The 13,137-nt window shown below is 38.1% G+C and overlaps 1 protein-coding gene across 2 annotated transcripts in view; it reads left to right on the forward strand.

Annotated features, from left to right (window-relative positions):
- Positions 1-13,137, forward strand: part of macrod2 (mono-ADP ribosylhydrolase 2) — a 1,059,267-nt gene that overhangs the window by 809,726 nt on the left and 236,404 nt on the right. For both annotated transcript variants that reach the window (XM_036575072.1, XM_036575073.1), the window contains exon 8: positions 6,779-6,852. In XM_036575072.1, coding sequence (XP_036430965.1) covers positions 6,779-6,852 — 74 coding nt within the window. The remainder of the gene's footprint in view (positions 1-6,778; positions 6,853-13,137) is intronic.

A 13,137-nucleotide genomic window follows, 5' to 3' on the forward strand; every position in this document is an offset into this window, starting at 1 on the left:
ATTTTTTTTTTCTTTTGAGATGTTCCAATCACCATATGTGCTCAGTAACAGTCTAAAGTTTGGACACAGCTGTACAACTATCAGGGACGCAGGACGGTTTTCGGAGGTGCTGTATGTGCAGCTGTATGCAAACGTTTGGTGCCCATGGTCACGTGTTGACTTTCTAAGTGAAAAAAAGTAACATGTCCTCTACAGAGAACACACTTCTGCACACTTTAATGCATGGTTACAGTTCATTTGCTGAATTAAATATAGTAGAAAAATGATAAAACAAAAAATGTTCACTCAGAAAATCCACATGTAATTATATCTGGTTCCAACTTTTACATACAACTATACAAATAAAATGGTAACGCTTTACTTGAAGGTTGTCAAAATAACACATTAATAACATCTTACATAAACACTTCATAACATGTTAATGAATGTTTAAATCAGCATTTATGACGTATACATGTTTTACATGCTATGAATATGGATGACTGTCGTTTTATTGAGATGCATTTTTCAAAATAAAAATCTTCACGTTATATATATATATAAGTATATTATTTCCAGTGAAATGCCTCATTTCTGGACAGCCAACATAAAAATGACCTCACTTTATCCCTTTGGTCATTAAGTGCTTTGATATGCAGACATGTTTTACCTATACTTTTGATTTCTTTTTAATTATTTGTTTTTTCATAAGCATTTGTTGCTTTGCATGTCACTTTACAAAAGGACAGTAAATTACTCATAAATATGCTTAGGAACAACCATTCGACTGAATCTTAGTGTGATGGTGTGCTTAAGTGTCAAAGCACTTAATGACCGAAGGGATAAAGTGAGGTCATTTTTATTTTGGCTGTCCAGAAATGAGCTGGAACTGAGTTACGGGGTAATTAAGAGGCAGTGGTTGAAATCTTCCTCTATGAAATGAGACCCTCAAACAAAAAAGAACATTACTTCATTAATGGGCGACTAGCGCTGCTCTGTAGACGACCCTGCCAGTGTGCGGTGAAAGCAGAGGAGGGTAAAGTTCAGCAACCTTACTGCTGGGCTTTAGTTACATTTAGGGCATCAAATGGCTTCAAAGTGGGGTGGTGGTGGTGGGAGGGTATTTATTATCGCCCGCCCCTAATTCTTCAGTGATATGAAGCTGAAGTCAGCTTTTTGCCAGTTTCTCATTCGAAATTTCCCGTTCCACCTTACATGGAGCAGCAGTTACATTTTGGCACTTCAGGCATTAGTACTGCTGGAGGGACTTGTGGCCCTAACACTTCACCCTACCCCTCTATCTCAACCAAATCGGGACACCCTACCCCTAGACATGAACACACAAAACAGAGGGCTAAGGGCTAAGGGGTAGGTGTAAGGGGTGAAGGGGGATTGGGCCTATGTGTGCATTAAAATTTAATTTGTGTAATCTCTGTCCATGTTAAGCCCTATTTGGCCAATATTTCTAACTGTTGTAATTCCATATGTCTTATTACATTGAATGTTTTGCTATTATTCTAAAACATGGAACATGATAAAATAAAAAAAGGGTGTGTGCAAACTTTTGACTGGCACTGTAAATAGTACTATAAGGAAAGCCAGACTGAGCAACTGCACTTTGTATGAGATCATGTTGTGAAGACTGGAGAAAGAACAGAGCTCTCAATGGGTTTTGGCTGCTCGGTCTGACCTTGGACATGCCTGTTTGGGTCTCCTAGGGCTTAACTGGCAAACATCATGCAGCTCCAATGACCTCTCTCTCACCATATGATTAATGCTTATAAGTATAAATCAATATTGTATCAACAAAATGCTAAAGATGTGAAATATACATGGCTCTTACGTTGGCCCTTTCTCATGCCATTAAGGCTTTGAGATATATAGCTTTTGACCACAGCCTTGTGAATCTATTTATGCTGTATACAGCCCTCTTGAGACTTCTCAGAATGGGTTTCCCAGGATTCCCTGCTTTTAAAGCAGTGACTTATCAAATGTACCCTATGTTTTCCTAACCTTGGGAGTTGCATTTGAATTTTGGAAGTGGGGAGCCCTGGTTTTTAACGGTTTTCTACAATGTGGTATTAGTTTTGGCAACAAAATACTTCAAAATGTCTTCAGATCCTTTAGTTGCACTAAAGCCTCTACAGACTTGCTGTTCTCTATTTGGAGATAATGGCTCTCTGTGTGGTTTGCTGGAGTCCCAGAGTCTTAGAAATGGCTTTGTAACCATTATGTGCATTTTAATTACATTGATAACTTGTCCTGGGTTTATTTTGTTCACTGGCCATTGTGCTGCTTGTTGAGGCCTTTTGGCCTACTGCACATGGCTGGAAAGGGTCTATTTAAGTGATATTTAGATTCAGCAGGGCTACTAGTAATGAAGCCTGGGTGTGTCTAGTTTAACTAATTGCAGTTATCAACTAGATTTGATTGATTGGTTGTTTGAGAAACTAAGGGGGGCAACTGTTTTTTCAAACATGGCCAGTTAGTGTTGGATAGATTTTTCCTTCAATAAATGAAATGATCATTTAAAATTTTCATGTTTACTCAGGTTGTCTTTGTCTTATATATATTTTTTTTTTTAAAGATTGTGAAAAATTAAGTGTAAACAATATGAAAAAGTAGAAGAGATGGGGGAGCAAATACTTTTTCACAGCACAGTAGTTTTATATATATATATAGTTCTAGAGAACAATAAGTCATACTAAGAAAATATAAGCAAGTCTATTTGAGATTACTTACTAAATGTGCATTTGAATGGTGCAGTTATAGCAAGACTGTGATGATTTAGGCTTTCAGTTTGCGCTATGCTAATTGACAGCATGAACCTCCAATACTTGCTAGGCACATTAGTCAATCAGACCTATCTCAAGGCCCACTTTTCCTCAGCCCTACAGTCACTGCTTAGCAACCATTGCTAACTGCTTTCCAGCTCTTTTTCAGGTTGGATCTTTAGCAGCACATGTGGGAATATTGTGGCCTGCTAAGTTTTTGAAAGATACCATGAATGAAGAAAAGGGCGTTGTTTTTTTTTTTTTACCAAACATTAAAAACTGTCAGTTTTTGAGGTTTCCAGAGGCAACTATGTATTCCTACATTTGATAAAACATCATTCATTTCATCTTCGTTACATATGTAATTGGTAATATGAGATAATTTGACTGAATGAAAAGCAGTGTGACTCCACACATGAGCCTGAAAAGCCGATGCTGTGTAAGATGTTTGGTTTAGACCAACTTTAGTAAGTTACTGTTTTAACCACACTATCTATGCAGTAAGTTAAGGATATTAAAATAGGCAAAGTAAGCAAACCAACCACAAGACCAGCAGAGAAAACTCATGGGGCTTCAGTGTTGCACTAAGTGCATCAGCAGGCCACATTATTTCCTTTAGTTTCATTTATGTATCCATGTAAGACTGAATTAGGCAATTAAATGTTCAGAGCAAAACAGGTGGTTACGTCAGTGATTACACTCTCATGGAAAGACCACTTTGCATGTTGGGATGCAGAATGTGATGAAGATACTGCAGCTGTGGCTGTGTATTGGAATATCTGACCAGAATAGAATGTCATCTGGACATCTTTGGGGCACTCATGTTGGTCACATACTGCATACTACTTACTACTTTGGTTCACACTCAGTACGCAAGCAGTATGTAGAAGGCTATTTCAAACACAGCCAATATTTTGGCTGATTACATTTGGAACTAAGGGAAACATTTTGTTGGTTTTTTTTTTTTTTGCTCTTTCTTCAGCTTTGCTTGTATTTCAATGCACAAGAGACAGAAAGATGTTCTCTGCTTTCACAGTTCTTTCAGTCAACACACTTATATACACACTCCAGTCATACCTGGCACCAGTACTCAGGAACATCTGCCATCATACCCTTAGCCTGTTCCTCTGGTGGAGAGACAGGAGATGTGGGAATGAGGCTGAAGATGATGAGATGATGTGAAGGTTCTATGACCTCACCCTTTCTGGAGCTTCCCAAATTGTATGGTGTTGAAAGGCAGCGACGGGACGTCAGGAGACACAGAGAGTCTTGAAGGAGGGGGCAAGAATATCTCAGCATAGCAGGGCCTCTGGTAATTACATCTCATGCCTGGGCCTGTGAGCGAAGGGTGGATTCATAAATCCTGGACCCCTGAGCACAAACCTTGCCACAAGCCAACTAGTTGTGGGTTTATGGGTATTGATGGCTTAGGTATTAACTTGGTTACACTGGAAACCTGCTTGTCTTAGCTTCCATCAGGAATGTACCTAACCTAACACATCATTAATTGGTTACAATTTAGACCTCTGTACCAATAATGTTTCCGTTCCTCAAATTATTTTGAATTCTGTGGTTGTTAGGGGTCAACTTAACAATGTCTTGTTGTGAGAAAAGTCAAGAATTGGTGTTTTTGTTATGCTATACCACTCGGGACAGGCTAGCCTCCTAGCAAATAAGCTCTAGACCACAGGTTTAGAAGGGGATTGGGATGGCCATGACAAGGTCAGGGGACTGAAATGGCCATGATAAAGACAGGGGACTTGGATGGCCATGACGAAAGCTTGATTCTGTGGTTATTTTTTTGTGTGGATTTGATTGTATGTTTTGGTCGCATTGTCCTGCTGGAAGATTCAACCATGACCCAGTTTCAGCTGTTTTGACAAATGCAGCCAAATTGTCATTTAAAATCTTCTGATACTTCATGGTCTCCATGATGCCATGCATCCTAACAAGGTTCTAAAAGCCTTTGGAGGATAAGCAGACACAAAAACATAGCAGATCTTCCATCAACACTGTAGGGTGGATTAGGTTCTTTTCTATATAATCGTCTGTCTTTTTAAACCAAACTCACCTTGAGTGTTTGTTCCCAGGAACTTCTTTTTTATCTCATCTGACCACGAAACCTGGTTCCTGTCAAAGTTCTGGCAGCATCTACCACCTCCAGGTGCTTACATTTGTGGTTAGACGAAAGATAAAGCTTTCTTCTGGCATGCTTTCCTAATAGTTTTTGGCACAGAGGTAGCATCTAATTAGTTTGGGAGTTTTCGTGACTTGGTGACCCCAAAAAATGTTATCATGTTTTGCAAATCTCCAACTGTGATCCTCTCTAATCATCCCTACTCACTCTGCATGGGGGCAATCTACATGCATCCTGTTCTAGGCAGGTTTACCAAAACTCTGGTTGTTTCAAACTTGTTAATTATTCCCCTAAGAGTGGATATGGGCATTTTCATGTGTGTGTTATTTTTAATAATGTCAATGAGGGTCAACACACCTTGGTTTCATTTCATTCATCAGTAAGTATTCTCTTCCCATGTTGATGAATGATTAAGGGAATTTGGCCTCTGTCACCTCATATTTTGTTCAAAACAGTTTCCAGGGGTGCCTTGTGGTTTTGTCAAAATGCTAATGGTTTTTGCTTTCATACTATACTACAAAGGATTTCTCTCCTTTTTCATTTTGAGACTGAGCTTTAACCACAAAGACTTTTTTTTTATGATACGTTTTCCATCTCTACCAAAGGTGCCAATAATGAAGGAGCTGGCTGAAACTCCCAATTAACACAGGCCTACAGACAGAGTAAATAGCATGACAATGTAAACCAAGAGCAATATGTAAAACCACACATAGAAACACAGTATATGCTGTGTTGCTAGAACTCCCATAGCGGTCCTACTGGAAATTAGCATTCTTGTAAAGGTAGTGAGCAGAGATATTCATAATGTACACTTTTTAGCCGCTCTCCATCCAGAACAAGTTGCGATTTAATTGTTACAGTGGTAGGAGAATGTAATGTTAGGAGTCTAGCCCAAGGCCTCTTATTGGTATAGAGTGGTGTGCTTACCTGGGTGGGAAAAGGTTTCTACATGGAATATCTCATTCTTAATTTTGAGTTTATTCAGTTGTATTTGGCTGTCTCGCAAACCAGGCTCCTGACTTTTACCAGGATTGATCAATGTTAATTTACATACTAGCCTACCTGGAAATTTTCCTTATCTGTACTATTAACTTTTTCTGTTTGTTTCAATGTCAATAACAAAAACATGGCAAATATGTAAAGAATAAAAAAAAGTGTAACGAAAAGGAATATCTAGCACACTGACCAACCTATTATAAATCTATTACCGTCAATGGCCCCCAGCTGACCGGTAGTCCATCCCCACTGTGAGCATATCAGGGCCATGGGCTCAACTAAGGCCCTCCCCCATTGTACTAGATGAGTTCTGGCACACTGTCCAGCCCATCTTTCTCTTTCTCTCCCTTATTAAAAAGTAATCCACCTTAAATATATTCCCAATCGATACCCTGTGTTAACAGAGTGGTTGCTTTCCTATCTTGGCCCAGGCTTCAGTGATTAATATGGCAGTTGGCTGCCCCATTCCTTGCACTTACCGGTCAATATGTCATTACGTTCCCATTGTGGTGGCCAACCCCAGCGACAAATGCGGACAGCAGGACAGTGGAGGTGATCGTGTTGTGCCGCACAAAGGGATACGTAAATTTGCCAGACGGCAGTGATGAATTTCACTAAATATCGTAATGAGCTGTGTTTTGGATGTGTTTGATGGGGAGGAAGCTCATGTGCCGAGCAACAGCTACCTGAATTATAGTGCAATTTAGATTTCTAGCCCCGAGGGGAGTCATTTTCAGACCGAATAAACACAATAAAATCAATGAGTCTACTCATGGTTCGCTGCTTGTTGGGCCTATTGGAAGTGTTCAGGTTGAAAAAAGGTGGATAGGCGCAGGTTTATGTTTGTGTGAGTGTGTTCATGAATTCGACCTCTCTGCCCTTTCCCTCACAGGCTTCCCCAATGAGCCGGCAGCCGACATCGCCCTGAACACCGTGAGGGACTGGTTGAAGAAGAACAAGGATGAGGTAGGAGCTGTTGGGGTCTACTTTGAGCTTTGACTGACTTAAGCGTTTTCTTGTCAGTTTTACAGCTGAAACATAGCTCTGGCAGTCAAATGGTACCACACATACCTCATGTGACCCATTCAGATCATTTTCTTTTGTGTATAGCCAATTAAAAGCTGTTGTGATTCAAATTATGGACGCCCGGATTTGCCAAAATGAAAATAAATAAAATTAAAATTAAATGACTTAGTAAATTAATATATGAAGTAGAATTGCAAAGAATAATGATGATAAATCTAAAAATAAATACATATACATAACAATTAATATATCAATAATTAAAATCTTATATAAATTAATATGTCTGCATTTACTTATGTGTCTATTTAGGAATTTCCCCTTCTCACTAATTTTTGTATTTATTTTATTTTTGTTATTTATGTTTTTTTCAGATTTTTTCTGTTTTTCTATTAATTTATTTTATTAATTTATTTCCATAACTATTAATTTCTATATTTATTTATGTCTCTATTTATTTCTGTATTTCCTTGTCCTTATGCTAATAAAGGGGCTGTCAGTCAATGATGTCACAGCGTCTTAATATTCCTATTGGTTGATCGATGTCAGATTCTGTAGATCGATTGTTCATGTCTTGCTCTCTCAGCGGTAACTAAGGACAAGACAGTACAGTAGTGGCTTCTTACAGCAGCAGACAGTCAGAGATCTAAGAGTCTCGGCTGATCTGGCTGAAAATGCAGGTCCGGATTGTTTACTCTACCATGTGGAGGCTGCAGGGGACAGTTTGTTCCGTTTAGCTGATCTGCCGATACAGAGGTCGACCAGTAGTGTTCAGAACTTTGGAGGAGGTTGTTCATCTTCTTTTTCTGCAAAATCCAGATCACTCAGACATTTGGACGCCCTTCTCACACGCTGCCTGTGGAAGCCATCGAGAGTTATTTATCGGCAAGTTGGCATTGCAGCTCTTTATGGAGTGAAAGAGCAGTTTAATCAACTCTTCTCCTCCTGGTCTTGATCATTATCCTATGAAGGAAGAAATACAGAAATAAATAAATGAATTAATGAAATAATAAATAAATTAATTAATTAATGAAAAAATAAATAAATGAATGAATGCATCAATGAATAAAGCGAACAATTGTTAAAAATATAGATATGGAACAAATATAAAAATGGCATTAATAAGACAAAATAAATAATACAGAAATAAAGGAATTGAGAAATATGTAACTGCAGAAAAAGGAAATATGTGTATAATTACAATCGCAATAAGCAATATATACTTTATTTAGTTTTTTTTATTTATTGATTAATTTACTGAGCCATTTATTTTTTATTTTATTTATTTTTCAATTTGGCAAATCTGTTCCTCCATATCAAATGCTGTCTTTAAGCCTTTTGAAATTAGCCTCCAAACAGCTGGTCAAGCCAGGACACAGAAGAAAAAAACATATATAACAGAAATAGAATTAGTCCAAGTTAATTTGTGTGTTCAGTAGGTCATCATGATACTGACACTTAGGACTTGACGTACAGATGCACAGTGCAGCTGACTAGCATGGCAGTGGTATTTAGATATATAACTAGAAACAGTTGCTTCAACTAGATTTACTTACAAATGTAGCATTTCTACTCACATTTAGTTGCCTGCAGTTGCTTCTGTTGCTTGTTGATTGCATCCTGGAGCTTATGGTCAAAATCTCTGGCAATCCTTGAATTTTCTTGAGCCAGAAAATGAAATGCTCTAAGGTCCCTTAGTTTAACTATACACGTTTTACTTTAATCATGTTGATGGAACATATTTCAACGGAAATGTACATGATTTGCAAAACTAGAAGTGAACGTGATTTTCATCTTTGTAGATGAGCAAGCAAGAGAACAAACAGGCAAACTGTGTTTAAATGCTATTTGTTTTTTGTTGATCATGATTTTTTGATATCAAGAAAGTCTGTTTTGTCTCTGCATGGCCGTCTTTGTGGAGAGGTTTCGAACGTGGAAGGATTAATTATCAATAATTAATAACTTATAAATAAAAATTTTGTGCTAATCAATATAAGGCTAGCTAGCAACCATGACAATAGTGTGTAAATGAAACTAGCAAGCTAGTAAGAAACCATGGAAGCAGTGAACAAAGGAAACAAACTAGTTAGAAACTGTGACAGTAGTGTGTAGATGAAACTAGCAAACATATGAGACAATATTGGAATTTTAAATAACTTTAGGCAATGGTTAATATCACATGCCTGCCAGGTTCTCATGCCTTCTTGCAGTATTTATTTATTTTTTTATTTTTTTATTTGTATTTGACCTATAATGGATTATATAATGGCATCATTGTCAAAGAATTGCCCTGGCATCGGTATGCCACCCGTAGCTAAGGTCATGCTTCAGTAAACTGCACAAGAGATGAATTGACTACCTTTTACTACCTTAGCCCTCAAATGAGTCGGAGACAGTTTTGCTTTTGTTTTGTTTTGCCTTGTGTAATCATTAAGTCCAAAGAGAAAAGTGTGCGTGGCCCACGGCTCGAGCGAGGGGGGGGCACGGAAGGATTAATTATCTGGGCTAAGGCAGCAGGAGAAAATGACAAGAGGAAGCTGTTGGCTCCTGACAGACGTGTGTCTTCCCCACAGCACTACCAGCACCTGCCTGCATTACTTCACTGTTATTGGCTTTTTTTTTTCCACAGTTCTCTTGACTGTGCTGGAATTGATCTGGGCTCTAGTTTACGTCCTGTCAGTCAGCTTCTCAAGAAGGGAGAGAAGGCAGAAGCAGAGAAAGAATATGGTGGTGTGGGTTGATAGAAACTAGAGGCCGACTGAAAGAAATGGGTCTTTGGGAAAGAAATGAGGTTTTTTGGAGGGGGCGGGTTTGTGTAGGGTTGCATCAGCAAAGTCGTCTCTTCAGAGAGACAGACAGACAGAGAGAGCTGGCTGTGTCTGGAAATCTGTCAGATGGTGAGACAGGGGCTAACACTTGGCTGTAGAGAAAATGGTGGGTGCCAGGACTACAAGCAATTTCGTTCAGTGAGGCTAGTGAGCTGACCTCATATCTTAATAACTAAACAGCTTTCTGAAAGTGAAGAAATCTGTCTTAAAAGCTTTCCAGTAATATTGTAATAATAAGAGGTAATAATAATATTGAAAAGTTTCTTAAATAACATCAACAGAGTTGTTGCCAAAAGCGAATGAACTGAAAGACCTTCATAAATGATATTTTATTCATATGATAATGATAATCTTCACACTTGAAACAAGTGAATTCAGTGTATCTGTTTTGCTTTTTTTGGCCTCTTAGTGTACAAAATAACTTATAGTTCATCTGGTCTGAGAAACCAAACAAATATAATGCAACATTTGCAATTATTTGCAGTATTGATGTGTTCAGTGTCAAATGCTGATATGTTCTTTATTTATCCATTATAGTTGGTTTTCTAATAGCTAAAAACTAATGACTTGCTATGATTCTGCATGGCTGAGAATCATCAAATTTCCTATACACAGTGCAGTTTTTGTGCTAATCAATATAATGCTAGCTAGCAACCACGGCAGTAGTGTGTTAGTGAAATAAGCTAGCTGCATCATAGCAGTAGTGTATGAATGAAACTAGCAAGCTAGTTAATAACCATGGAAGTAGTGTGTAAATGAAACGTGTGCTAGCAACCATAGACAAAGTGTAGGAAATGAAACAAGCTAGCTGGCAACCATGGCATTAGTTTGTAAATGAAACTAGTGTGCTAGTTAGCAACTACAGCAGTAGTTTATGAATGAAGTGAGCCAGCTAGCTGTCATAGCAGTGGTGTATATATAAAACTAACTAGGTAGTTAGTAACCTTGGAAGTAGTGTAGACATGAAACAAGCTAGTTAGCAACGTTGGCAGTAGTGTGTAAATGAAATGAGCTAGCAGCATCATAGCAGTAGTGTATAAATGAAACTAGCAAGCTAGTCAGCAACCATGGAAGTAGCGTATAAATGAAAAGAGCTAGCTAGCAACTGTAGCATTAGTGTATAAATGAAACTAGCAAGCTAGTTAGCAACCATGGAAGTAGCGTATAAATGAAAAGAGCTAGCTAGCAACTGTAGCATTAGTGTATAAATAAAATTAGAAAGCTATAACCATGGCAGTAGTATGTAAATGAAACTAGCAACCATAGACGAAGTGTATAAATGAAACAAGCTAGCTAGCAGCCATGGCATTAGTTTGTAAATGAAATTAGTGTGCTAGTTAGCAACTATAGCAGTAGTGTATGAATGAAATGAGCTAGCTAGCAACTGTAGCATTAGTGTATAAATAAAACTAGCAAGCTAGGTAGTAACCATAGCAGCAGTAAATGAATGAAACAAGGTAGTTAGGAACCATGGCAGTAGTGTATAAATAAAACTAGGAAGCTAGCCAGCAACCATGTCAGTGTTGTGTAAATGAAACTAATGTGCTAGTTAGCAACCATAGCAGTAGTGTATAAATGAAATGAGCTAGCGAGCAACTGTAGCAATAGTGCATAAATAAAACTAGCAAGCTAGTTAGTGATCATGTAATTTTAGTGTAAAAATGAAGAGCTACTTAGCAACCATGGCAGTAGAGTATAGAGATGCTCTATTTGTTTATTTATCACTTACAAAATAACTGCATGTAAAAAAATAAAACATAAGAACTTCAGGCTTTCAAACTTTTGAATTTTGTTCAAGCTTTGCAACACATACTCAGTCAGCACTGTGTTGTACATATTCAAACATTCATAATTCTTATGGCGTCTGTTTTTCGAATGATTGTTACTTGTTGCTTACTTCCATCATTTTCACATTTTGCTTACCAGCAACCAGTAGGACTACATTATATATCGTCTATTAGTCATTATAGCACCAGGGGCCTTTGCAATAGTGATATTGTTATGACTGATGATATGTAAAAAAAAACAAACAATCATGAAATGTTCTATTGTGTAAATCTTGACCAATTCTCAGATGTCCCAGATGTGGGGGTTTTCCAATTAATCAAGACATTCACACCATCCAACAAACACAATTTTAGTCCAAATGATGCAGATCTGTCTTCAGCCATGTCACATTAATGGTTCACCAATATAGTTTTAATATATTGCAAGACAACTCCATTCTGGTGTTTGGTCCATATCGTGTGGCCCTTAATGGTCAGCTATTTTTCTCCAAGGCTGAAATTGAGATTTTGAGCTTCATCATAAAGGCAATGAATTTTGTGCACTGTGCAGTTTCTTGCATTGGTGGCAGTTGTTTGGGGACTTTATGAGCAGTGAGTATGGATTTGATCCAGTCAGCTAATGCTGCGACTAGAGGAAGTAACCAGAGTTGTAATGAGTGCATGTTGTAACCATCAGCAAGCATCCAGCTGTCACTTCATCTAAAGTAAAGGAATACGATATCTGCATGTATAGGCCTGGGAATTTGACTAGCGTAAGCCTTAATGAGCTCCTTGCTTAGATATCAGAGAACCTCATGTAAGAGAGTTTAGCAAACATTTACAGAGCGAGAGAATTTATTGGGTAACATGGAGGAGAAGATTCCCGCTGGATCCCAGGAAGAGGTTTTAGTATTCCTGCTCACCTCTTTCATTCATGGAGAGGTATTTTGTGGACTGGCTGCCTGCTTGGCTCAGTGGGGTTGGACCGCAGATAGAAGTTGGCCTTGCTGTTAGCGTTAACACTTTCTTCCAGACGTCAAGTAACTTGCAATTGCTGTGCCGTCATAGAATATGCAACCACATATTTGTATTTATTTATTATTTTTTCTTGTGTGATATTCAAGTGTTAACCACTGAATCTGTGAAACCATGGCTGTAGTATAAATGAAATTAGCAAGCTAGTTAGCAACCATGGCAGCAGTGCATAAATGACACTTGCAAGCCTGCTAGCATGGCAGTAGTGTATAAACAGAACTAGCTAACTAGCTTCTATGACAATAGTGCATAAAGGGAACTGACAAGCTAACTGGTGACCATGACAGTAGTGTATAAATCAAACAAGCTAACTGGTGACCATGACAGTAGTGTATAAATCAAACAAGCTAACTAGCAACCATGGCATAGTATATAAATAAAAGAAACTAACTAGCAACCATGGCAGTAGTGTATAAATCAAACAAGCTAACTAGCAACCATGGCATAGTATATAAATGAAAGAAGCTAACTAGCAACCATGGCAGTAATGTATAAATAAAAGAAGCTAACCAGCAACCATGGCAGTAGTGTATAAATCAAACAAGCTAACTAGCAACCATGGCATAGTATATAAATGAAAGAAGCTAACTAGCAACCAT

This window comes from Colossoma macropomum, unplaced genomic scaffold (genome assembly GCF_904425465.1).
Source record: "Colossoma macropomum unplaced genomic scaffold, Colossoma_macropomum, whole genome shotgun sequence".
NCBI classification, from domain to species: Eukaryota; Metazoa; Chordata; class Actinopteri; order Characiformes; family Serrasalmidae; genus Colossoma; species Colossoma macropomum.